The sequence below is a fragment of the Lagopus muta genome, chromosome 17 (assembly GCF_023343835.1).
Source record: "Lagopus muta isolate bLagMut1 chromosome 17, bLagMut1 primary, whole genome shotgun sequence".
Taxonomy (NCBI): domain Eukaryota; kingdom Metazoa; phylum Chordata; class Aves; order Galliformes; family Phasianidae; genus Lagopus; species Lagopus muta.
Genome location: NC_064449.1, coordinates 223,215 through 249,675, shown reverse-complemented (window position 1 = coordinate 249,675; position 26,461 = coordinate 223,215). Strand labels below are relative to the sequence as shown.

General features: G+C 47.1%; 1 protein-coding gene across 2 annotated transcripts in view; it reads left to right on the top strand.

Moving 5' to 3' along the window:
- The first annotated feature begins 868 nt into the window (after positions 1–868).
- Positions 869–26,461, top strand: part of RBM19 (RNA binding motif protein 19) — a 47,244-nt gene continuing 21,651 nt past the window's right edge. For both annotated transcript variants that reach the window (XM_048964264.1, XM_048964265.1), the window contains exons 1-21: positions 869–1,000; positions 1,738–1,920; positions 2,625–2,756; positions 2,980–3,018; positions 3,610–3,826; positions 4,342–4,616; positions 5,093–5,185; positions 5,971–6,049; positions 6,769–6,840; positions 7,544–7,744; positions 8,235–8,365; positions 8,835–8,956; positions 9,711–9,807; positions 10,303–10,413; positions 10,896–11,096; positions 12,031–12,148; positions 14,486–14,634; positions 15,899–15,959; positions 17,682–17,761; positions 19,455–19,510; positions 20,795–20,911. In XM_048964264.1, the coding sequence (XP_048820221.1) occupies positions 965–1,000; positions 1,738–1,920; positions 2,625–2,756; positions 2,980–3,018; positions 3,610–3,826; positions 4,342–4,616; positions 5,093–5,185; positions 5,971–6,049; positions 6,769–6,840; positions 7,544–7,744; positions 8,235–8,365; positions 8,835–8,956; positions 9,711–9,807; positions 10,303–10,413; positions 10,896–11,096; positions 12,031–12,148; positions 14,486–14,634; positions 15,899–15,959; positions 17,682–17,761; positions 19,455–19,510; positions 20,795–20,911 (2,570 nt within the window). In that variant the 5' untranslated portion in view covers positions 869–964. The remainder of the gene's footprint in view (positions 1,001–1,737; positions 1,921–2,624; positions 2,757–2,979; positions 3,019–3,609; positions 3,827–4,341; positions 4,617–5,092; positions 5,186–5,970; positions 6,050–6,768; positions 6,841–7,543; positions 7,745–8,234; positions 8,366–8,834; positions 8,957–9,710; positions 9,808–10,302; positions 10,414–10,895; positions 11,097–12,030; positions 12,149–14,485; positions 14,635–15,898; positions 15,960–17,681; positions 17,762–19,454; positions 19,511–20,794; positions 20,912–26,461) is intronic.

Below are 26,461 nucleotides of genomic sequence, written 5' to 3'. Positions count from 1 at the left end.
CAGAGCTGTCCTGGACACAGTGTGCTGGAGCCGCACCCGCCAGCGGCCACAAGCAGCAGGTGAGAAGAAGATGGGGAGGGATAGAAGGGGACAGACATCCCAGCAAGGACAGGAGTGACAAGGGCACGGTCTGGATGTGTCAGTGATGGTACGTAGGGCCCTGTCAGTGCCAGCCTGTGTCCCAGTGACAGGCTGACAGCCTGGCAAGGACAGCAGCAGAGGGCAGGAGGAGCAGGCCCTGCGCTGCCATCTCGTGCGACCCCTGCGAGGAGCAGGGCGATAGGAGCAGGCACATCTTCTCCCAGGCTACAGGAGGAAGGCTTCGTGGTGCGTGCTGTCCCATAGAGCAGAGCAGCAGACAGCCATCCTGCTCCAGACATTCATCTTGCTCTCTCCTTTCTCCTGTGCACTAAGCTTGTCCACCCCTCCAGTTCTTCATCCCTGGAAATGCAGGTGTTTCCCTTCATGCTCACCAGGGTTTATGCTGCGCTCCCCAGCTACACGCCTGCTCTCTAGTCCTGGTGGGATGCAACAGGGCCCTTCTGCCATACACTGCCTGGGTTCAGGGGATGGGGAAGCAGAAGAGCACCGGGCCCAGCAGCAAGCCCAGCACCACCACCACCACCACCCGCACTTCTTCCTGCGGGCAGGGCTGGAGCTGCGCAGGAGTTGAGCCTCCTCCTGCAGACGAAGCCCTCTGCACGAGGCAGAGCGGGGCTGCGCGGTCGGAAGCGAGAGGAGCCATTCCCCTGTTCCACCCCGTTGCTAAGGCCCGTTGCTAGGGCCGGTTGCTAAGGCCCGTTGCTAAGGCCCGCCGCCAGGCCCCGCCTCGTCGCGCCTGCGCGCTGCCTCTCCGTGCTCACGTGATGGAGCGGGAAGATGGCGGCGCCCAGGGGCGGCGTGCGGGACTCTGAGGCAGGTTGGGCCTAGTGCCGTGTTCTGTCGGGCTGCTCTCAGAGCCGACATGTCTCGGCTCATCGTGAAGAACCTCCCCAACGGGGTGAGTCTGCCTGCGACCTTTGTGTGACAGCGTTCGGGGCCCAGGAAGAGAGATGAATCTCATGGCTGCTCGGACGAGAAAGGGCCGGGGGAGGAGAGGTGCCTCACGGAGCGGCCTGGGGAAGGGGCAAAGAGCAGGTGGAGGTTCTGGGGGGGCGGGTGTTTTCCGCGAGAGATGGCCGTTGGTGGTTATGAGTTGTGGAGGTGCCCCGGGGCCTTACGGAGGAGAGAGGAGCTGCCCTGGGGGTGGAGGGCTCTGTATGAGGAACGATTCGGGTTCTGTGGGGTCAGGAGGAACCCTGCAGCTGCCTTCCAGCCTATGCCTCTGCACCCAGGGCACATCCAGCAGCTTTCTGAGGTGGAGGAGAGGGGCGGTTTGTGGCTCCCTATCCTTCCCGTGTTCCCAAGGAGGCAGGAGAGGTGTGAATGGTTCTGCTCCCCCTTAGGGATACTGAAAGTTATTTGTGGGTGGACTGGATGCTCCACTGAGGGCATCCCAACACCCGGGTGCAGCCTTTAGCTATGGAGGTTTTGTAGGCATAGAAGCATGTAAGGAATTTGCAAGGAAGAGGACAAACTTTCATAGCTGACATGCATTTCTTATCAGCCTTGCCACAGCATAGTGAGATTTCTTCAGAAGACCTCTGTGTTAGTAAATGTTTTGCTTTAGACTTTTCTGTAAAAGATCGCTATAGTTATGTTGCTGACCTGCCTTCCGTTTTTTCTTCCCTTCTCCAGATGAAGGAAGATCGCTTTCGGAAGCTGTTTGCAGCCTTTGGCACACTGACTGATTGTTGCTTGAAATTCACCAAGGATGGCAAGTTCCGGAAATTTGGCTTCATTGGCTACAAGTCTGAAGATGAAGCTCAAGCAGCACTGAGCCATTTCAACAGAAGTTTCATAGACACTTCCAGAGTCACTGTGAGTTGATATATAAAAATACCTTCTTTTGATTCTTAAGAAACTTAGTCACTGGGGGATTTGATGGTCTTACAGATGAACACCTAAGGGCCAGAAAAGTCTGAAGACCGAGTCCTTTGCAGCAAAACTCCATCCCTGGAGGCATCCAAGGCCAGGCTGGATGTGGCTCTGGGCAGCCTGGTCTAGCAGCTGTCAACCCTGCCCACATCAGGGGGGGGTTGAAACTCGATGATCCTTTTCAACTCAGGCCATCTTATGATACAGTTCTATGAAAACAGCAAAGCCTGATGCCCAGACTCCTTGCTGCTGTTTCAGGCAGGTACTTAGTACAAATGGGCTGTCTTCTGTGCACTAGCAGTGATTTCAGTATTGGTAGGAGCAAATGTCAGGTTTTGAGCTGTAATAATCTGAACTTTTGAACTTGAGCTTGTTTTTTCTTTCATTTAAAGTGATTCGTCTTAGTGTACTAGACAGGAATTTTCATTCATGATAAGCAGGAGAGCTGATTTAATTCTCTGTAATTGAGCATAACAAACTCCCATTTTGAGTAAGTATGAAGCTGTATACTTCTAGAAAGAACATCCTTAACCTACGCTGTCCGTTCTGTCTGGATTATAAGATTCTTGATTAAATGCATCCTGCAGTTTCAGAACAAGACTGCTGAAGGTGAATTTGATTAAAAACTTGATTTTTTTTCTTCTCAGGTTGAGTTTTGCAAGTCTTTTGGTGACCCTTCAAAGCCCAAAGCATGGAGTAAGCACTCTCAGAAAGTCCCTGCCTTGGAAAAACAGCCTGAAAAACCTGTGACAATTGCAGCTCCTGCAAGCACAAAGAAAGTAAGTCTTGCTTTTTTCCTTGAAGATCTGACACGTGTCAGTGACTTGGCAGAGAGAAGAGTAGCCTGGCGTGTGGAAAAGGGGACAGCTGATGTTGGAGTCCTGATTCTGGCATTTTCTGCCTTAGGAAATTTACCTATTTAACCTCTATCGTTAGGTTACCTGAGAAGTATCACTGGCTCTGCTTCTAATAAGGCTTTCTAAAAATGGCTTCTCTTCCTAGGATAAAAAGAAGAAAAATCCATCAGAAAACTTTAAGGAGGTGAGTAGAGTTTCAGTTCCAGTGCCTACATTGTTGATAAGTTGTATTAAGAGATTAATAGCCCTTTCTGTACTGTTACAAATTTAGCAAGATGTGTGATTTGAAGAACTGCATTGCAGTCCAATTCCACTGTAACAAATCACAGTTTTAACACTGAACGCTGAGGACTGATCTGTGTGTGTGTGTTTGTGTGTGTGTTTGTGTGTATGTATATATATTAATTTTTATCTTTTTTTTAATCATTAAATACTTCTCCATGAATAAGCACTCTATCCAGGCAGGTCTTTCAACAGTTGTATCACATGCAAGTTGTGTCATGTTTAGTTTGCACGCTTTTTTCCTTCTTTAATATCTTCTTGTTTTCTTTAAAGTGTTTTCTAAACATTAACAAGAAGGAGTAGGGCTGAAAGACTGAGAAGATGTTAGTGACTAAGTGCTCACCTTGTGAGTGTACAATGGACTGCTCTCTATGAATTGTTCTTTTTTATGGTACTGGAAATGAGTTTCTTTGAATGTTAACATGCCACTAGTTCAGTTTTGTTTGTCTTCACGTTTTTGTTTTTGTCTTTTGCTTGGTTTGTTTTTCAACAGCTGGAAGAAGATAAAACATTCCAGGAATTCTTGGTGGTCCACCAGAAACGGTCTCAGGTGGCCACTTGGGCTAATGACACTTTGGTGGAGGAGCCCAAGAAGGAAAAATCAAAGCCAGTGACTGATTATCTGAACTTTGATTCAGATGAGTCTGAGGATCTGAGTGAGGAGGAGAAGGATGGAAGTGAATCCTTTAGAGATGAGGAGGAAACCAGAGGTACTAAAATGGACTATCACCCTTTGCTTGGCTTTGTATTGGTGAATGGGAGAGCAAACATGCTGATGGAATTTGATTCAGTGTCCTGCTTACAAACAGTGAGTGTAATCAGAAGGGTAGTTTCTCCAGCACATAACTCGTTGTGTGCACTGTGGAAGTGCAGATGCCTTCCCAAGTACGGAGAGCTTTGGGAAACACTCTTTCTGGTATTAAGGGGATGGCATTTGTGCTTTCTCCTGGGTCATTAATTCAAAGCCTAGGAAAACGAGCAGGGCAGCCCTCTCCAATTTGTATTATACGTGAATTGTTGCTTAAAAGAAAGAAAGCAGGAATCCAGGCATGTTAGTGTAGAAGTGCTGGTTTAAAATCGCTCTACTGTTTTCTAGACTTCTTTTTAGGTGGAAAGTGTAGAGTAGAAGGTCACAGTGATTGTGCCTGTTCTCAGCTTTAACTTGGCGGGTGAGAGAGCAGCAGTATCTGTAGATAAAAGTTCTTTGGTCTCTCCTTTCTGACAGCAAAGAAACAACAGGAGAAGAAGGCAGCTACGAGAGAAGACCTCTCAGATATGGATTACCTGAAATCTAAAGTAGTGAGGGATTCCTCCTCCTGCTCTTCATCCAGTACAGAGGAAGAAACAGATAGTGAGGAAGAGGAAGAGGAAAGCAAGAATGAGGAGGATTCAGGCATTACAGAAAATATTGGCACCCACACAGATAAAAGGAGGAAGTCAAAACCCCAAGAAGCAGAGCAAGAGACGCCAGCAGAGAAGAAAAAAGGATCCACACTAGAGGTAGAAATGAATTACACTTTCGTCACGCTTAAGGCAGGAGCTTCATGGGATAGTATGTGTTTGTTGGTTACTCCAGGGATGTAATTGAAAACTTGAAGTCTGGGAGACCCCTAGGCACCAGCTTTTTTGGCTTACCGGGTTGGACCCATTTAAAAAATGGATTTGTCAGATCTCCTCTCAATGCTAGTTAAATTTCTTTTTCTGGAAAACAGAACTTCCTAAGGGGTAGTATTAGTGCCTCTTTCGTAGGCTTTTCTCTCTTCTTACATATGTCTGCAGGGAATACTTTGCAGAGCTTTTTTTTAGCATCTGTGTTTGACCATCCCAGTCAGGCTTTGCACCCTTATCGAAGTCCTCCTGCCCAGGCTGATGGAATTGTTTTTCCTCCTCCACTCTTCAGCCTCCTGCTTGCTATTCAAAATCACCTGGTTGTGTCATGACTTCTACGGTTTCTCAGTCAGCTTCTTTTTTTCCAGTCTTCTGTGCAGCAGAAGCACCAAGTCAGTTCAGCAGAAGCAAGCACACCACACACAGTGAAACTACGTGGTGCCCCTTCGAATATCACTGAGGTAAGCTTGGCTCCCGAGCTGAGAATTCCCAGCTTGTAACTCAGCAAGGTCTTTGCAGAGGCCCTGTCTTCACTTGGTTGAACTGTGCTGAGGATTTCATGGGCAGCTGGGGAAGCTTTTTTACTTGTACAGGTTCTGCTCCAAAAGTAATGCCTCCTGTTGTGTTTTTTTGTTTTTTAATGTTGGCCCATGACATCAGAAGTGGATGTTGGTATGGCAGTAGGCGTTGGCCTTTCCCACCAATATTCCTTTACATTTTGTTGCTGTGCAACAGATGGCGGCAGAGGAGAACTGACAAAATGGTATCTGACGTGGAAGTGCATATGAAGCAAAGATGAGGAATGGAGTTTCTCCTTGTGAAAAAAATTTCACTTGTTTACATCCATCAATGCTTGCTGAACATTGATGGAGATCAAACAGTGGATGTGAGCACAGTGAGGGGGGGGTGCTTTGTTTCAGTGTGACAGTGACTCTGGGTTACCTCCTCAGGTGCAGATTTTTATGAGTGCAGCATCCAGGCTCCTGTTCACTGCTGGTGAAAATACAGAGCTAATGGTAGTGGCTATGTTGAAAAACAGTTTTTTGTAGCTGAGAACTGCCTCTGTCAGATAATATTACACTCTTTGTATCTGTTGTAGATTTCATGGAAATAAATACTTTTACTTTTGGAGTGAGCTACCTATATTACACATGGTGTTTTTATGGTACTTCTTTCAGAAAAGATTGTCTGATGACAGCTTTCTGTATCCAACAGCTCATTTAAGCAATTCTTATTCTTCCTGCAGCAAAAGATTAGAGAATTCTTGTCACCTCTGAAGCCAGTGGCAATCAGGATAGGAAAAAATGCCCAGGGGAAAAATACAGGTAATGTGTATTTGTGGAAGAGGGTTGGCTGTGTGAGTCGGATGACCTCTCAGTCACACCTTTGTTCTTTCCATCTGTAGTTCCACATTACTGGCTTGTGTCCCGTTTCTTACTGACCTTTCTGTGACTTTGCAGCTCACCTGCCCTAGTTGCTAGCCATGGGATGCTGTGGACAGAGTAATGTTGGCTGTACTCCCTTAGGGTAATGCAGCAGCATTACAGTAGCGGGAGCCTTTTCTTTCGTTTGTCTTTGAAGTTTTCCTAAACTTCCCCAACCACGCCAAGGAAAGGCCCCTTCCTCTGGGAAAAGCTGCTGCTGCAGATCTACTTTTAGCCAAGGTGCTCTCCTGACTGGCTGTGACTACTGGAAGTACCCATCAGAAGGTGCAGGTCCTTAGAGCTGGCAGGGAACTTAGTTATATGCTTTCCTTTCATAGCCTAGAAGCAGATGCACCGTTTCTTTGCTCTTGAAGGTGCCTGTGGAAAGCCTACTTCAGCTGTTAAGACAGGCTTGTTCAGTTTATACATAGAGAATGAGCTATTAAGAGGCAGCCTTCCAGTCTGCCACAGCCATTTTCACTCTGGATTGAAAATTTAATGGGAGCTGAATGCCTTATCTGTAGGAATCTATGTTTTAAAAACCTGATTCACCCTTAATTAGCCCATTAGTGACTGTGTTTCCCTGCATGATGCTCAGCTGAACCTTTTCTTCCTCCAAGGTTATATCTTTGTTGATTTGAAGGGTGAGGCAGAAGTGCAAAGGGCCTTGAAGCGGAAAAAAGAATACATAGGTAAGTGCTGTTTGTTCCTTCTTGTTCTGATGTCAATGACAGAGTGCTCAGGTGTTAAAGTGCTCCCTGTGAAAGAATCTCCCATTGCTTCAGTTTCTTCCATGCAAATGGTGGGGGAGGTTTCCTCTGCACAGCTGTTGTTGGATAACCAGTTGCCATCTAAGTGCCATCAGGAGCAGCTCGGAGTGGCTGACCTATGTGTGTTACTCTTTGGCTCTTGATATTTGTCATGTGCCCGATGTGTATCTTGCTTTTGGTAAAAAATGATACTGTAAAAATCAAGTTGGGATAGTGCAGGGATTTGTACAAATGATTCTCCAAGCCTGCATTTGAAACCCATTCTTACTGAAGTGAAGCTGCTCATACTTGGCAAAAATCCCATGTAGGATTGGAACATAGACTTAGAAGCCTGTGGAAGAGGTTGATGGAATCAGAAGGATTGAAGATGTCTGAAGGGAAAGGAGTCTAAAGATGACTAGCAGATGTTCTGCTAATCTCTTGAAACTGTCTTTCTTTTATTTTTATTATTTATTATATTTATTTATTTTATTATATTTATTATTAATCTGACAGAATTCTACTCAGTTCTTTTGAATTGTGATTGCTTTTGTCACTGTTGTAAGCCTAGATTCTTAACACATTGATATTGATAGCTCATGGCCTCAGGAAGCATCTAATGTGCCTGTGTATGTTTGTTGAGTAGGTGGGCGATACATTGAGGTGTCCCGATGTGAGAATACCCCGAAAGAAACTGTTACAGCAAAAACTCATGACCAGCCTTGGCAACGAATGAAGAGGGATGATGAGGAAGAGGAAGACTTGTCTGAATCAGGGAGACTCTTTGTCAGAAATCTTCCTTTTACTAGCACTGAGGAGGACTTGGAGAAGATCTTTTCCAAGTATGGTACGTACTTGCTGTAGTGCTGGGACTTGCAGTGCTTTGTCTCCTTGCAAGCAGAGGTTTGCTGGGTGGGAATGCACGTATGAATCTGCACCTCACACCTCTCAGACACAGACAGACTCAAATCATCTTCAGTGCCTGGTGTGACAGCATGTGGCTGCTTGGTATTGAAACTGATGCTGTACCACTTAGCTCAGGTGTGCTGTGTGTGCATCTGCCCTCATTCTTCATATCTCCAATCCCACAGTTGAAGTCGTGTGCTACAGCATATCTGGACTTTGGGTGCTACTGCTGGCCCTCCTTGTTGGTCTGCAGCTAGTGGCTCCGCACCCAGACTCATGGCTCATCACACACCTTCCTGCAATGTTCAGACCTGCTCTTCTCTCTCTGGCTCCTTTCCTAGCTGTGACCAGGGGATGTCTGTTGAGAATGCTGCTGGCAAGAGTGGTGGCCGTGTAAATGATCGCTCACTGAAAGGCTTTTTCTCTTGCAGGGCCTCTCTCAGAGATTCATTTCCCTATCGACAGATTGACAAAGAAACCCAAAGGATTTGCTTTCATCACCTACATGATTCCTGAACACGCAGTGAAGGCCTATGCAGAAATGGATGGGCAGGTGTTCCAGGTACAGTGACTTGAGTCTCACATGCGATCAGCCTACCTGGTAAAGGTGGTTATTAGTGAAACACACAGGTGTTTGCTTCTAGGTGTTGCTGAGCAGAATTCCCCTAGGTGCTAAGGGCTAAATTCTGCTTTACTGTCTAGGAACACAACTGCCTCTGGCAGAGCAGCCTGGTTTGAACAGTTTCACAGATACTGAGGTCTGAGTCTGTCATGCTTTGTATGGTTACTCTCACATGCAGTATGCCTTCTCTAAGAAGGAAGGTTTACTATCACCTAGTTCACTTGCCTAAGAGAAACCAGAGAGGTTGTAGAGTCTTCCTCTTTGGAGATATTCAAGACCTATCTGGGCACTTACCTGTGCGACCTACTATAGAGAACCTGCTTTAACAGAGAGGTTGGGCTCAAAGATCTCTAGAAATCCTTTCCAACCACTGCAGTTCTGTGATTCTGAATCTTGTCTTTTCTTCTAGGGCAGAATGATGCATCTTTTACCCTCCACAATCAAAAAGGAAAAAATTGAAGATATTGATGCAGAAGAATCTTCCTCCTACAAAAAGCAGAAGCAGGCCAAGGACAAAGCCAGCAGTGCCAGGTACGGAGGTGTCTTGTGGCAGGGTAAGACAACACAACCTGCCAAATTACCAGATGGCCAGAATGCATCTTTGTAGGGTCTGTATAGATTACCAAAGTCAGTAGAGAATTTGTTATGCAGCTTTCTGTTTCCTTTACCTCTTACCTACTTAATTCCTCTTTCCAAGTAGCTCTAGTAGTTCAGCAAGTACTGAACATACTGAACATATATGGAAAGAAATGTGGTTTTCTTTGGCTTTGTGTATGAATTTCTCTGGTGTCTAATAAAACTGATCTCATGCTGTAACTCTTCAGGGTAGTGGCTACAAATCAGTTACACCTTTCTCATCCACTCAGTCGCCTGTATTCTAAAATGTTCAGGAGTTATCTTTCTAACAGACTGGTTTGAAAGTTGGTAATGTTTTCAGACCTTACAGGCAAGGAATGCAACTTTCCTTGCGCAGGATTTTGCTTTTAGGAAACCATATGAAAAAACACATGTTCCTCTGAGCCATTTTCCAGTTGTAACTGCATAGCTGTGGCCACTCACATGCTAGGGAAGAAGAGCTAAGGTGCCAGCATTGCTGCCTTTGTTTGCTCACCAGTCATGTCTCTCTCGTCCTGTCCATTTTCTAAGGATGTTCTACTGTTATTTCCCCCCATCTTATCCTTGTTACTTGTGGTGGCCTTGAAAGCTCTTCTTTTCCAGGACCATTGAGCAGAGAGATGTCAGTGGAAGAAAAAACTGCAAGATTTGAACCTCTTTCTCTTTCCAGCTCTCACAATTGGAATACGTTGTTCGTGGGGACAAATGCTGTGGCTGATGCAATTGCTCAGAAATACAGTGCTTCCAAAAGCCAAGTGCTGGATCATGTGAGTTGGGGTACTGATCAAATGGGGTGGGAGACCGCTTTCTGATCTCTTTGCTCATGGCTAACACCTGCCTGGTCATTTTGCACAGCAAGAGCTGCTGCGCAGTCATAAGCTCCACACTGACTGAAAGGTCAGTGGTCCTGTAGCCTGTCTGTAGGTGACAGTCTTTGAAACAAGAACTCAAAATGACACTCCTATCTCTGCTCTTTCCCTCCTAGTTAGGCTTTTCTGTGGCTGAGGTTTGTATTTGCATGTGACTAAAAATTGATGGGAATTCACAGACTAAAATTTAGAATCACTTCACTTTCCTTGAGAAGTTCTCTAGCTCTAACAGCAAAACTCCCAGCAGCTTCAGAGGAACTGAACCATTTTGTCTTCAATTTCTCTGCTCTTCTAAGAGCAGCAGGAATAAGTGCTCAGCAAATTTCTGGACCAGGCCCCTTTGCTTCTGTTTTGAACACTTACCACGTTGTTGACTGTTATTCTTGCCTGCAGGAGAGTAAAGACAGCGTGGCAGTGAGGGTTGCTCTGGGAGAAACCGAGCTGGTCCAGGAAATCCGACGGTTCCTCATTGAAAATGGAGTTAGCCTGGATTCCTTCAGTCAGGTGAGATGCCTGCCATGAGGCTGCAGAGTGAGCCTGGTTCTTCTGCCCAGTCCTGACATCCTATGCTCTTTTTAAGATTTTTAATTAAAAATCTTCATCGTGCAGGATTGAACTATTGAAACAGTTCTGAGTTGTTCTGAACTCTTAAAGATGAAGTCGTGCTTGGGATAGTTGAAGTACATGCAATAGTGTGACAACATGTTAGTAGCAGAGATGAAGTCCTGTGTCTGTAGCAGGATGCAGCTGGAACTGAAATCTGTGTGTGTGAGAATTTGTATAATGAGGTTTGTGCTGGGGCATGCATCTTCTCAACAGAAAGCCTTTGTTAAGTGTTGGTTGTCACTTTTGGATCCTGGAAAGGCCTGACATGGCATGAGAGAGCACACTGTATTGAAAATGAAATCTTCAGTTAGTAAGAGATCGGTTTTTGCTTTCTGAAGTCCCATGTCCTCCTTCTCCTCTTCTCCCACTGAACGTGTCAGGCTGCGGGTGAGCGAAGTAAAACTGTGATCCTGGTGAAGAACCTCCCAGCCACCACAAGCACAGCAGAGCTGGAGGCTGTCTTTGGCAAACACGGCAGCCTGGGCAGGGTGCTGCTCCCAGCTGGAGGCATCACAGCCATTGTGGAGTTCCTGGAGCCAACCGAGGCCAAGCACGCATTCACTAAGCTGGCCTACTCCAAGGTGAGTGTAGCCAGAGGGTATGCAGCTGCCTGCAGGATGTTGGCTAATTGTGAAGCTCCTGAAAAGAGTGCATGCTAAAATTGAGATAAAGATGGTTTTCAAGGGAAAGTGAGCTAACAGCATTCACAGAATCACAGAATGGCCAATGTTGGAAGGGACCTCAAGGATCACGAATTTCCAACCCCCTGCCACGTGCAGGGCCACCAACCTCCACATTCAATATCAGCCCAGGCTGCCCAGGGCCCCATCCAACCTGGCCTTGAACACCTCCAGGGATGGACGGGGCATCCACAGCCTCTTTGGGCAACTGTTCCAGCACCTCACCACTCTCATAGTAAAGAACTTCCCCCTGACATCCAACCTCAATCTTTCCTCCCTCAACTTCAAACCATTTCCATTAAAAAAAAAAAACATAAAACATCTTAAAACCATACCATTGCTATGTTATTTCCTCATTCTTAGATTTAGGAAGATGCCCAGTGCATCTATATGCTGCAGTAGCTAAGTAGGACTCTCAACTCACAAAGAAATAAAATTTTTTTAAAAAATTAAATAAATAAAATAAATAAATAAATAAAAGCTGGAAGAGTGTGCTGTGACAAGCGTCCAAAAACCCTCTGTGGCCTGGGAGAGGCTTTCTGATGCCTTTTGCTATAGTAGAGTTGGTACTGAAGCCTGGAGCTCTCCTTGGCAATCCTTTCCTAGCTGTGGCCTTCCTCGTTCCTTGTCCTCTAGTTTCCATAGACTTGTCCTCTATGAGGTTGGATACTGACTCACTTCTCCAGTGAAAGATAGTTGAGCCAAACGAAGATGCTGCATAGCTTTTGTTCTCTTGTCCATAACAGGGTGTTTGAGGGGAAAATGGAGCTGAGAGCAGACTTTTCTTCAGGCTTCAACTTTTGCTCTTCACATTTCTCCTGTGTTCTCTCCACAGTTTCACTCTGTGCCGTTGTATCTGGAATGGGCTCCAATGGGTGTCTTCTCCAGCCCAGCCCTTCAGAAAAAAAACATAGAAGCTGTGGAGAAGGAGGGAAAAGAAAGGCTGGTACCTGGTAAGAGCTTTAACTGTATCAGAGGAATCTGCCTTTGTTTCCATGCTCTTTTCCATGTAAAGTAGCAATGCTGACATTCCTGAACTTTTTGACGCACTGGAACAGGTTGCTCAGGGAAGTTGTGTGTGTACCCTGGAGGCATTCAGGACCAGGCTGGGGCCTTGGGCGACAACCAGCCCAAAGCAGGACAGTTGCAACTGGATGAGCTTTAAGGTCCTTTTCAACTGTAATGGCAACAAATGCAAGGTGTTACAAAAAGAAGGGTGCTTACCTGCCTCTGAAGATCTAGGCTTGTAGAAAGACCCCACAAAGGATCTCTTACTAGAGACCCTTCCCCAGTGGCAGTCAGCCCTTAAATGAGGTCTACGAGAGGTGCAGCCAGGCTCCCCCCCTTCCAGTCACACAGCTGAATTGCCTTCACCTGTGCTTTCAGGGCTGACCCAGTCTTTTCTCCAGATGCTCAACCAGCGATTCAACCTGTTAATCAGCAGCTCCTATACACTAATGTAAGCTATTCTGTAACTGGAACAGAACCAGCCTCATGGCATTCTGTACATGGTTCTTAGGGTCACCTCACTGGGCAGTGTGGTTGCTGATGTTGCCACTCAAGTTCTGGCCTTAGTCCTGTCTCACTCCTTGCCTGTTGGATGAGATGTGAAGAGTGTGGTACTGCCCACTGTACACCAATCCAATTTGGATTGGAGCTGATGCTCTGGGCAAGGGCAGGAAACTTTTGGTCCATTTTGCTCTTGGCAGCAGCCACTGAGAGCTGTAGTTACTCTGTAGGCCAGCCCTAACCCCAGAGTGCATGTGGTCTCATGCTCTGCAAGGACACCTCCTTGTGCAAGAGCACCTGAGCAACTGGCTTGCACAGCAATGGAGGATCCGGCAGCTGACTTGCCAGTGGCAGGCTATGAGTCTCTACTCTTTCTCTGTTTCTCTTGCATCAGTTCCTGCTGTGTGCTTTGTCTGGATGATTTTCCACTGCTGCAAGGGCAGAGCCTTCTCTCCACTGGTAAACTCTCATTTTCCCCATCCTGTAAACATTAATTCTCGCCTGTATATTTAAAACCTTTCAAGACTAAAAAAAAAAAAAAAAAAAAAAAAAAAAGTTGGCTTTAAATAGGTTTGTCTCGTTGGAAGCTATTTCAGGACTGAGGTTTTGGGAGAGGGGAGAAAAGCTAATGAAAAGCCTCTTCGTGGGCTGCTGTTCTGCACGTGGGTCACAGGGGATGGCTGGAGCCCAAGGGAACTGGGGGAGCTGCTTTATCTCCCTGTAACCGAGACCCTCACCTCAAGATAAAGGGCTTTAAGCACAGGAGCTCCTGGAAGGCTGCTCAGGGCTGATAATGGTCTTTTCTGCCAGCCTCTGGAGCTCTGCATCTAGGAAAGGGGAGAGGAAGGGGATGTGCAATAAACTCATCACCTCGTTCACAAAAGGGCTTTGGGCGGCAGCACGTGGCCTCTTATTGTGCCAGCTACAGATGGAGGCACCTTTTTCTCCTACCCTGTCTCACTAAATCTCTTCCCTCCATTTCTTCAAATGACTTATCTTCAAAGGCAATGAGTTTTTTCCATGCTGTGTTGGCAAACATGCTGCGGGTTGGGGCAAGGAGGGTTTGACCACCTGACTGGGAAGGCTTGGGCTGTGTGGTGCCAGCGGTAGGGAAGGCAACTGGATGGAGCCCTGTGGGGAAAGTTGGCTCTGGAGTTAGAGCTGGGAAGTGTCTAAGCACCCCTGGCTCCATGCAGGTTCTCTCATACCAAAAAAGTGAGCACTAAGCCTAGAAAAGTCATCGAGGGGGTGGTGGTAATGCCAGAGGGAGACGCTTAGCTTGGTCCCCTTGAGCACAGCATCAGCTGTGCTGTTAGGGGCTGAAGCTGGTATGGAAAACAAGTTGTCTAGGAAGGGAAGAAGTTGGAAAGCCAATGGATGACAGCTAGTGTGTCTAACAACGGCCTTCGTGTGCTGATGCGGAAGTTGTGGTTTCACACCCTATAGGTATGTATTATCAAGAGATGAGGTGTTGATCACTGCAGAATTGTACTTAAGCAAGTCCAGGGCTGCTTGCCTAGTTCAGTAGGTGTCTGGCAAGGATTGATGTGGGGTGTTTAAGGGCCAAGCAGCAGGCTTATGGAGTTTCTGCATTCAAAGGATTTTGTTTCTACAGGGACCTGTTCACATGTGTGTGCTGAGTCAGCCTCAGTCTCTGTTCACCCAGTAGAGGAGTGGTCTGATCTTGCTGAAGCAGTGACTGTCAGCTGGGGCAGGGGGCGAGCTCACCCAGATTTAGCTTTGTTGTGTCTTACGGATTGAGTTTTCTCTTTTTGTATCAGATGGTGACACAACTGTAAAGGGTTCAGGGGAAACATCAGCACAGGATGAGGAAGAAGATGAAGAGGAAGATGAGGAAGAGACCATTCCAGGTTGTACCTTGTTTATCAAGAACCTCAACTTTACCACCACAGAAGACACACTGAAGGAGGTAAGCCATAAGCAAGGAGTGGAGTTTGGGTTTTGCTTAGTATAGGCAGGGCTGCTGTGATGGATAGGAGCAGGTTGAGACCACACTGGGCGCCTTGTTGCTGGAAGGCCCCTACTCATTGCATGGGCTTGAAGAAAGGGCTCACCTGTGTTGCAGAGTGCAGGGAGAAAGGTGTCCTCCACCTCTGATGTGCTAACGATGGTGTTGAAAGGAGTTAAATTGTCAGTGGCATGGCCCTAATGGTACATGAGGGAGCACTGGGAGTACTGGGGCAGGAAACCTCCACTCTTGAGTTTTAGGCTTCTATTAGACAAACGTATCTGAAACAGTTTTGATGGATTTGAATTCTACCTTGGGACAGGTGGAGGCAGTAGGAAATCTTTTAAGACTCTTTGTTTCCCATTCTTTTCCTTGGGATCAGCACTTGTGCAGCTGTAATACTGCATGGCATGCTATGGCCATAAGTGATTATTCCACTGACATGTGCTTAGATTTTGTGCCAGTATGGAGCTGTCTGTGCTGCTTTACCTCAGCAAAGCACTTGGGGGAGATTGTAGCGTTTCTAAAACCACATGGAATTAATAGTGAGGCTGGGAAAAAACAGCTGCAAGTTCTCACCTTTGCCACTTTCTGTAGCCTCGTGACATGCTGTATTTCATGGTCCAAGAATGGTGGTGGGATGTCAGTCCATCCTGGACCTGTGCTGCTCCATCTTGGGATGGAGGTTCTGGTATAGATCTGGTCCTGCTGGCTGTGGGGACAAACGTTAAATATTCAGAGAAGGACCAGGACTTCTTTTTTTCTTTTTTCTTTCCTACATTCCAGTTGCAGTTGTACAAGGGAATCATACAAATGTTGTGCCACGGTAGAACAGCCCATGCTGCCCTGCAGCACCTCTCTCACAACTCTGGAAGGAGCTGTTTTCTTACGAGGATCACAAGAGTTACCTGCAGTTGGGTCCCTGCCTGGGTGCAGACAGCTTGTAATCTGCTGTGGTCCCCCACAACAACCACAGAGCTCAGCGGTTTCTGAGGAGTGGTGAAGGATTTCTGGGACCATCTGTGTTGATTTATTTACAAGTCTGTCTGTGTATTTGTGCAGAAATAATCTTGTAAGAGAAAAAGCAGCTGCGCTGCCTGCTTGTCAGGTGTGCCTGGCGGGGAGGTAGGCTTGCAAGCGTGTGCCTCTGGCTCTGAAAGAGTGCTACACTGTCACTCAAACTGAGTTATAAGCCTCTGACAAAGGGTGTCTGAATTCCTTGCAGACGTTCTCCAAAGTGGGAGCTGTGAAGAGCTGCACAGTATCCAAGAAGAAAGACAAAGCAGGTACTCTAGATGTTACTGTTCAATTCCTTCCCGCAGCTGGTTGCTGAGGGCTCAGGTGTGGCATTGCGTTAGCATTCATCTGGATGAGCATTTGTTATTTTTGCATTGATGAGGTCTTCAGTGTTTCTAGAAGTGTGCCTGTTGAAATGGCTGAAAACAGCAGCCAAAAACACACTGGAGTTCAGTCTAGAAGGTTAAGCTGAATTGTGGAATTTGTGGAGATGTGGCCTTTTCTTGAGATCAGGACAGAGAAGCCAACTCCTTCAGGGTCACAGAGCAGGATGCAAGTTGAAAGGGACCAGTGCACTTAAATGAATGAACATGTGCACAACACTTTATCCACAACAGCAGCCACAGTCTTCAAGGGTGCCTGGCTGAGTACTGCGCTGAGCAGGCGTTGTTTGCTGCCTGCGCTGATCCCAGCAGGATCTCTGCCTACCTCCCATGGGGTTGGACAGGAAAGAGATTGCATAAGGCAAGCTGGATGGGCTGCATCTTTCCAGATTTTAGGCTAGTGATTGCACAGCTCTGTGGGATTTTGCCTTGGGGAATAACTCCCTAGGCATCCTTTTGCATGGGATGCTTAAAAACTCCGATTCACTGAAAGAAAAAGAATAAAGTCCGTTCTTCAGTGCTGCTGACGTGTGTGGCATGCTCATGACTAGACAGCAGCATTTGAATCTGGTCTGAGCTCATCCCGCCTACCAGCACTATTGGTTTCTGTTGCTGCAGGGTGACCTCAGGATCCTGCTGCCTCTCAAGTTCGGAAGTTAGAAATTTGGTGATGTGTTTTTGCTTGTGGATTTTTCCTTTCCTCTCTTAGCTTTATTTATGGGCCTGGAAATTGCAACTGCCTTTCCAGGTTCACAGAAGCATATTCTGTTTTTTGCCTGCCTCACAGATGTTCTGTCTCTCAAATGTTGGGCTTTTGTTTTGTTGTAGTGGGAAATCATCCCATTACGAGCACATGACAGTTTGCCTTTAAACAGATCTCAAATGCTTGGTTCCCAGCAGTGGTCATTAAGTGCCTATTTGCTGTCTGTTAACCAAAACCAATTTCTGAATGGGTTGCAGATTAGAAAAGCCTCATCTGGGGACCAGACTGCAACCTGCATATTTCTTTCCCACAGCAAAAGTCACACTTATGTCTGGTCTGTTTACAAATTTCCCCAGTGAAGGTCTTGTTTTGTACATTAGGGAAATGTCCTGTGTATAAGCAGAGGCTTGTGTATCTATAATAGGATCAGTCACCCTGACTACAAACAGCGGTAGTTCTATAGGACATACAGTTATTGTTTTATTTATGGAGGCTGTGCTGAAATCTCACAAAGCTCAAAATCAGTTTGGCATACAGTGCCATCTCTGATAGCAGCATCAAAACAAGCTCCTCAAACTGAGCATCCATTCTAGAGCAGTATTTCGTTCCATGCAAGCTGGTAAGGAGTGTTAATGAGGAATATGACAGTCAGGACAAGGACAGACTGGCCCCTTCTTCAGTGTATTAGTTTTTGCTCCCCCCCCAGTTTTGGCAGTCAGATATTCAGAGAATTTTTGTGCTCACAGTTGTCCCTGGATCCTGCTGGGCACTGCAGTTAATGGTGGAATCCATGTAATGCTGTGGCAGTGTTTGTAGTTAGTATGCAACAGCACTTTGTTTTTATGTTTACTTTTTAATATCCTTGTTTCCTGCTATCATAACAATTTTCCTTTATCTTCTTATAGGCACTTTGCTTTCCATGGGCTTCGGATTTGTGGAGTACAAGAAGCCAGAGAGTGCTCAGAAAGCATTGCGACGGCTCCAGGTAAGCTGAGGCCAGGTTTATTTCCAGAGATACTGAGCAGTGATGTAGATAAACTGTGAGGTTCAAAATCTAGTTGAGGAAGAGGGGTATGTACCCTCTTCCTACCAGTACTTAGAAGGGTATTTCATACCAACACCTGGAGGAAACCTACATGAAAGCAGGAGGGCGACACTTTATCAAGGAATGTCATAAGACAAGAGGTAATAACTTTAAAATAAAGAAAAAGGATCTAGATAATATATTAGGAAGAATTCTTTACTCAGAGAGTGCTGAGTCACTGGAACAGATTGCCCAGAGATGCTGTGGATGCCTCATCCCTGGGGTGCCCAAGGTCAGGTTGGATAGGGCCTCAGCAGCCTGATCTGGTGGGAGGTGTTCCTGACCACGGCAGAGGAGTTGGAGCTAGATGCTTAAGCTCCCCCCTCGCTCAAGCCGTTCTGTGCAAGGGGAAATAGCTTGTACATAAGAATGTTTTACTAGCACTGATCCTATGCAGAGATGGCAGAAAATGTGGAATTATTAAAATTCAACAAGTTTATTCTGCAAGGTTTACTTTGCACCAGTGACAGAGACCCAAGAATAAGAGACCCCCACAGAATAAGTGTAGCTTAGTATTTGGTGTTGTGGGGTTCAGTTTCATCTTCTGTGACTCTACCAGTGCTTCAGGGACTAGGGCTTGGATGCTCTTCAAGGAAATAAGTCATTTCTGCTCTGCTGCTGCTAGAACAACATGCTAGTGTCTTGGTCCACATTACCTGCTGATGCAGGCTAGACAGCAGGAACACTCCTTTTCTATATAGACCTGGAAGAATTGCTCTGTGTATAATGGCTGTTTGCTCCATGACTGCAATCCATGGGTCTCACCTTCAACAGGTGGTGATTTTGCATTGCACAGCTGTGTAGTCCTGAGATAGATGGGCGTTCTGCATTGTTTTGAACATAGAATCCTGGGCTATAAGAGTAATCAGGGCAGTGGAGATTTTGCAGAGGGAGTGGGCGGCAGGGCTCCAGGTTCCCAGCGTAAAGCCTTTGCACGTCCTGTGCTGTTTCTGGACCGATTAGGCAAGAGGCTGCTTGTTTTCTGCGCTTTAATGTGTGGGTAGCAGGAGACAGAAGACTTTCCGTCTTGGCTACTGACAGCAAGTGAGTCATCCTTGGCTCATTCCAGAACAAGCAGTGAGGTGCTCCCTGCCTTGAAGAGTTGGCAGTCCAGAAGGAGAAGAACCAGTAGCCCAGGGCAGGGAAGTGACTTGCCTTTGCCAGGTTAGTGCCAGCTCTGAGGCCAATGGGCAGACACGAGGGTGCTGGCTGATTCCTCAGTTAGACAGACTGTCTCCAGCTTCATATCAGAACCTTACAGGGAAGACCTTTAGTGAGGAGAAGGGGAGGAATGTATGGGAAAGTATAAAGATGTGAAATGTGAAGATTGTGCTGGAACAGCTGCCCAGAGTGGCTGTGATGCCCCGTCCCTGGAGGTGTTCAAGGCCAGGTTGGATGGGGCCCTGGGCAGCCTGGTCTAATATTAAATGGGGAGGTTGGTGGCCCTGCATGTGGCAGGGGGTTGGAGATTCATGATCCTTGAAGTGCCTTCCAACCCTGACCACTCTGTGATTCTGTGAAATGCTATGCTTGCATTCTGGAAGCTTGAATGCTGTTGTGACTCATATTTTTTTGTTTTCATTTTAACTTTTAGGGCTGCATTGTAGATGGCCATAAGCTGGAAGTCAAAATCTCTGAGAGAGCTGTCAGGTAAAGCTGTCTTCCTTCTGTAGCATGGTTACATTTAGTCTGTGATAAATCTTGGTAGGTTCTTCATTTCTAAGCTAGTATCTGTGCTTCATAAGGATTTGTGGCCAGTAGTGCTTTGGCTGTCTGACACATCAGCCTTTGTTGCACGTTGCATGGAGTCACCTTAGTCAGTACTTGGAAAGGAAGAAGGAAAAAAGAGGAGAGAAAAAAAAAGCAGATGTGAAGGTGCTTGCTTACTAAGAGACTGACTTCCAAGTGAAACCTTAAGCAGCATACACTGATGGGGTGCCAAAAGTGGGTCCAAGATGAGAACCAGGCACGCGATACTTGTTTCATGTTTAAGGAAAAGGCTTCTCTGAAAAATGCCTAAGGTTCTTTTGGTGGGGAGCCTAAGAGGCAGACCTTTCTGTGGAATTACATTTCCTGATGTCACATAAAGAGGTGACTGACTCAGGTTTATAGCTTTACTGTTGAAATCTGTGACTCATATCTACTGGGATTTTGATGATCTGTACCTATGAGGTTAAAAAAAAATACACCAAGTGTTTGAAAGTGATTACTGGCGCCCTAAAAACTGTCTTGTAGACACTTTGGAAATGCTATGAGAAGAGGTGTCTCTTACATGGCATAATTCCTTTGCAAATCTGGTACCTGGGGCCCAGAAGGCTGACAGTTCACTATCTGCACTTTGCATTTTGTGGCTTTTTTTTTTTTTTTAATAAAGCATTCATACCCATTCTGGGTTTTAAAATCCAGTCTGTAATGTAGAATGCTTTACTCTAAGCTGCTGGTTTGTTTTTTTTTTATATTAGGTAAATTTTTATCTTATTCAAATGCAACACAACCTGAGCAAAATAATTTACCAATATATTTTAGTTTTGTTTACTGTTCTCTAAGTCAGTAGGAAAAAGAATGAACAGTCGCTTGCATTAGATTACTTGTTTAAATACATGCAAATGGTTCATCACCTGGTACTGAATAGACAATGTTTGGAGTCGGAAGAAAAGTTGGTGGCAGATGTGAGTACAAGCCTGCTGCCTGAGCTCTGTTGTGGCTGCACTCAGCAAGCCAGAAGCTCTGATTTTAAATTTGGGATTTAAATTACTTGCATTCATTCCTTCTCTATGCAGCTAATGAAATATCCATTGTCACCAGCGTGAGACCGGCAGGGATGCCGTTGTGAGCTAGCTGGCTACTTCTGATGGCTGGCATTGAAGCAGACAACGTGCCCTGGGCGTGTTGCTCTGCAGTGCCCCTTACCTGCCCTGTCTGTTCACCTGACAGGCCTGATGCGAAGTCCTCCCGAAAGAAGCAGACGGTCAAGAAGCAGAAGACTTCCAAGATCCTAGTCCGAAACATCCCATTCCAGGCCACCGTCAGGGAGATCAGGGAGCTCTTCAGGTAGGAAAGCATTCTCTGTCAGGTCTGGGCAATGCCGTGCTCAGGAGCCAGCAAGGTTTTAATGCAGGACCTTGCTGATGGATTGTAATGATGAATTTTGACTTCTTTGTGGGAGCAGGTGAACTTGTAAGTAGAGCTGATGTAGCAGGTTTTTCTGCTGTGAGATGCCGTCTGCGAGACAGATGACATATGCCAGAGTTTTGACTCAAGTGCTCTGATCTGCCGCAGCTGGGTGGCCCATCACTCTGTAGTAGGCATGCACGGAGGACGGACATCTCCCCCTATCCAACAGATGACACAGCCTTGGATATTTTTTTTCCCTCTTGTTTGTAAGGCTTACGGCAGCATTCCTGCTGCTTGGCACACCTGGCTGGGAGGAGCACCAAGAGTCACTGCAAACAGCTGGTGTGAGAGGTATCAACTCGGGCTGGCTCCTTCCTCCATCTGCCCTGCACACACAATGCTGTAGCTCCTTCCCAGCCTGCAGGGAGCACATAAATCTGGCTCTGCCTTTGCTGCACCTGGGTGTGTACCTCATGTGCTTGCTGCTGTGCATCCCTTGTGGCTGCAGGGATGCGAGGTATGCAGCTTGCCAGAGTCCCTCCAGTGAGAAGTACCTGAGTGATGAGTAGGGGTTTCAGAATCTTAGCCTGCTCTCTTCTCTTCCTATCCTCAGCCCAGTTGTGCATACAAGGATACAATAAGCCTTTAGTGTATCCCAGAAAAGAGTTGCAGCTGTGTAAAGTGCAGCTTATGTCATCTGCTGCTGCCAGGGTAAGAATCCGAGCGGTGGGCTCAGGCCACGCTCCCTGCTGTGCTGCTGGCTTACCGGAGGAATCTGGGAGAATTGTTGTCCAGCTCCGTCCATCCATTTTGCTGTCAGCAAGACCGAGGGCGACAGCATCCATCTGCAAGATGTGAAGTCCTGAATCAGGAGGAGGCTTTACCGTGGAGTTGGTGTTTGTCTCAGCAGCAGGCAGTGTTCTGCCGGGTCAGGGCTGTGCTGTTCCACTTTAACCCTTTGAAAAAGTTATCAGGCTGTGCACAGAGCCACAAGGCTTTGCTGGGAGCAGGGGAAGCTCCTTTCTCTATATACCCCTCTATGAGCTGTGATGCTTTCCTGCCCTGACAGTGTTAAGAACAGTGGATATGGACAGTAGGTCTGTGCTGCTACAGCCTGTGTTCTTGTAGGGTAGAGGAAAGCCATGGTGGTGACAAAAGCTGTATGCTGCAATGCTGTTTTGGAGTGGGGTCTTTGGTTTTAAGTGGGTTTTAAGCACACCATGATTCAGCCCAGACGTGTTCAGGAAAAGCATGATGTAAGGATTCATGTAGAAGAGCAAAGGGATTTTCGTGTTGTGCAGGTGTAGCCTGGATGCTTTTGTTTCAGTATTGCCCTAGGATCCCCAGTCAAAGCAAAGCCCAAAAAAGCCTGGGGCTTCAGGGCAGCATGCTGAGGGAGCATGTTAGGCACTGCTCATTCAGAATTCAGCCTCTGTGGTTGCAGCCATATCTCTCATAGCACCAGAGCAAACAAAAGCCTGGAACCTATTTGCCTTTTTGGGTGCTGAGCTATGTTCGTGGAGTGGGGAGACTTGTGAGTATCAAGAGAACACATGAGTCCAGCAGAGAATGAGGGCTTTGCTTTGTGTTTTATTCTTCTCCTGCCTTGTCTGACACCTGGGACTGGGGAGAGGCTGAGTCACACAGCAAGGAGCGCACAGCCTCCAGCAGCATACTGCTGCCAGCACTCCAGGATGATGCGTGAACATCCATTTTGTTTACCTGGGCTCTGTGGAGATGGGAGTTTGGTCCTGAAAACAGCAGCGGATGGCTGGGGGGATCCATAATCCTCCCCATGCCCAGCCAGCCCTCCTGGCCTGCTGAGAGGCTGAAACCGAGCACAGCTGAGCACTGTCAAGTGCTTCGTGCTCTGAGATGGCTCTTTGACATCAGATGCCTGCGCTCTGGAGCTTCTTGCATTTCTGTATTTAGGAACCCGTCTGATTTTTGTCACTGGCTTGAAATCGCAGACAATGGTTGGGCGGCAGAGGTGGCTCGGCCAGCAGGGCTGCAGGGGGCACTCTTAGCCTGCCCAGGAGAGCAGCCGGGGCTGTGCGTGGCACCACCAGCCTGGGGACACAGGGACAGAGCCAGGGCACAGCCCCAGCGCAGAGCCGAGCCGGTGAGCCTGCAGGACTAGCTATTGTTTCACGTGCTCCAAAGCCCTGCAGCTGATGTCTCTCACCCTGCTCCCTTCTGTGCTGTTTTTTTTTTTTTTTTGGGTTTTTTTTTTTCCTTTTCTCAATTGCTTTGGCAGGAGAAAATGCATTTGTTTTTACCCTGCAAACAAATATTTACATGTTTTGAGCTTTTTTCAAGAAGCTCTCTTCATTTCTACATCTCTGATGGGGGGATGTTAATGGCGCTGAAGCAGCAAAGCAAGGGAGCTGGGTGTTTTCAATAGCAATCGCGAAGGCTTCTGTACACCGCTCGGGATTTCCTGAGCTGGCACTGCTACCCCACTTGTCGTTATGCTTTTTAGTGTCATTGATTAAGGATCTGTGGCTTGAACGCTTAGACCTGCCCAGCGCTGCCGCTCTCATTCTTACAGTGGCTGACAATGGATGCGGCTGCTGCCTTCCTCCGGCTGCGGCTGTGAGCAGGGCTGTGCTGCTGTGGGGCTCCGTGCTGCCCATCCTGCTGGGGCGGCGCGGCTGTGCCTCGCAGTGCTGCTGCAGAGCTCTGCCCTCCCGTCCCCGGGTGCTGCCCTCTGCCATCCATCGGGGCTGGTTTTGTGAGATCTGATGGATGTTATTTTCTCCAGCGGGAGAAATGCTTTTCAATTATAGGGGCGGCTTTTGGGCTAGGTGTGAAGATCTAGCTTTTGTGGGTGTGTTTTTTCCCCATTTTTGTTCTTTATTAGATTCTACCGTTATCTTCACTACCTGGAAAAATAACAAAAGACAAATGGTCCTTCGTTCTTCCCCAAGAGCCATAGTTAGGGGAGAGAGACAAAGGCTCTGATATCCCATGAAGACTGCTAATTTTTGCTACCAAATTGGGGGGCTTTTATGGTGTGACTTCTTTTTTTTTTTTTCCAAAAGGAACTCAAGATGTGGCAGGCTGAATTGGAGATCTGTAAAAGGCCACATTTTCACAGATTGGAGCTCTGGCAATTTCTGAAAATTAGTCTCCTTTAAAATCTATCACATTAGATCCATACAACCTTCATTGGATGTTTCAATTAACTGTTTGTTTCATGGCGTGCTCTGCCATCCTCCTTCCCCCCATCTGCACCAACTTTCATGGATATCAAAGACATGGCTGATTTGCAGCTGGCCCATGACATTTCAAAGAGACACAGGTTTTATTTTTGCCATAAAGGACGTGGTTAGATTTGGAAAGAGTTGTCTTTCAGATCTCTGCCCAATTGAATGCTACCCGAGATACAGATGGAGGCAGAGAGCTTGCCTAGAGTTGGACATTCTTGCTGCTTTTGCCACCGAAGGAACTGCATCTTAAGCTGCATGTTTTGAGGCTGGCACTGTTTCCTTTTAATTTCCTTGCAAAGTACACCTGAAAGTATGGAGAAGGATCCTAAAATTGCCATGACCTCTGCTTCCAGCCCTCCTGCCAATTGGGCACCCGAAAATCCTGAGCACTGCTCAAGGTGAGGTGTCAGGGCAGTTCTGATTTTCTCCACCCTAACAAATATGTGGCAGTTGATGCATCTGGCAAAACAAGTGCCTGAGCCTGATGAGGAGGAAGCCGATCTCTTCCCCCTGACAGAGGGCAGAAGTGAGAGCAGTGGTGGGATGGCGCATCAGCGTGAGAGCTCTGCTAGGAGAAGGAACATCTCTGAAGAGAGGTGCAATGGATAAACTGGCAGAGATTTTTTTTTAAAAGGCAATCTTTATGAAGTTAATTTTATAAGATGATGCCTTTCACTTCTTCTGACCTATTATAATAAAGTGTAGTTATCAGAATGGGCTTTTCATTTCCCATTATGAAGGACACGGTGGTATAATGAGTCTGTCTGCCAGACACACTTGCTGTTCACACCTTTCTCCCAGTAATGGAGCCTACATGGCTGCAGACAATTTCTCCTTCCTGGAGTAACGAGTAACATTGCCCTGTTGAAGCTGTGGAAATCTTTGCTACTGAAAGGCAGAGGAGGGAAGAAAAGAAAAATAAGAGTGCCTTCATAAACTTGTGAGTTTGTTAAGCAACTGCTGGGCAGTATTAATTAGGATGCACAGTGGAAATGCCCCTGGGATGCATGGTGCTGCAAACATCACTCTCTGAGCTGTCCAATGTCAGCTCATTCTGTGTGATATTTTGCTTTCAAAGCCCTAGACGTTGTACTAGAAAGGTTTCAAAATCCATTGCTCTTCCTCCTAGTTGCTTCTATTTCCATCTCAGTGATTTGAGGAGCAGAGGTGGGATTGCTAGTTGTGCAGGCGCTGAGTGGGCTGGACCCCACTGCTGGGGCAGGACTAGGGGAATTCATCTCCCATTTGTAAGAAGGGCTCCTAGAAGCTGCTGGGTTGTGCCCTGCTTGCCCGGGCTGTGTATGTGAGCAGGCTGAGCTGCATTTCTAGGCCATTGTATCAAGGTGGTCCAACAGTCAGCTTGCAGCTACAGCCAGTCTGAGGGACTTATGCACTGAGGAGGAGGGGACGGTGTTGGAGTAACAAAGCCAAAGTGAAACTCCTCCTGTCCCATCCGGGGTTGGTTGCTGGTTGGAAGCCAGCAGCTCCTGCTGCCCCTGCAGCAAATGCAGAGCTGTTCCTCAGGCTGCTTCTGTCCAAGTAGAGCCTCGTGGTCCCTGCCATGACCTGGTGGGCAGGGGAGTCCCTTGATGCCCTCAGATTGACAACCCTTACAGCACTGGGGAAAAAGGCTCATCCTCACTACCTTTGTGTACTGGGCATTAGGTGCATTGCAGAAGTGAACCCTACTACTGAGAAGAGATCAGTGTATGAGATGCTTGAAGGGATGCTGCTGTGGTAAGGCCTGGAGGTGTCTGAGCAGCTGAGCTTCAGCTACTCCACAGTGCCTGTAGTCATGGGGCCAGTGCTGGACACCTCCCTGTCCTGTCTGGCTGCTGGGGGCTGGGACAAGCAGCAGGAAACATGCAAGAGGTGCTCTCAGGTGGGACCAGGCAGGAACAGCTGAGGAGCAAGAGGTGGGACTTGACTGCAAGCGTGATTGCTGACAGCTGTGGTGAGGCCTGTGCGTTCCTACTGGAGTTCAGTGGAATCGGTGGGTTGTGTCCTCGAGGAAAGAAGTAAGCAGTTTAAATAAGCAGTCAACCCTTGAGGACCCCAGAGCAGTCATAGGTGCATGTGTGTGCCCTGGTGCCCCCATGGTACCCTGGATTATGTGCCAACAGAGCTTCTGCCCTATTTTGCTGATCTTATGGGGAAAAAACCCACGTGCTGCTGATTCAATTCCAAAGACGGTTTCCTGTAACCTGAGTGCTGCAGACCTGGGCCTGGAGTGCTGTGGGGCTGCGTGCCCTGGAGAAGCAGGGGCCCCATCCTC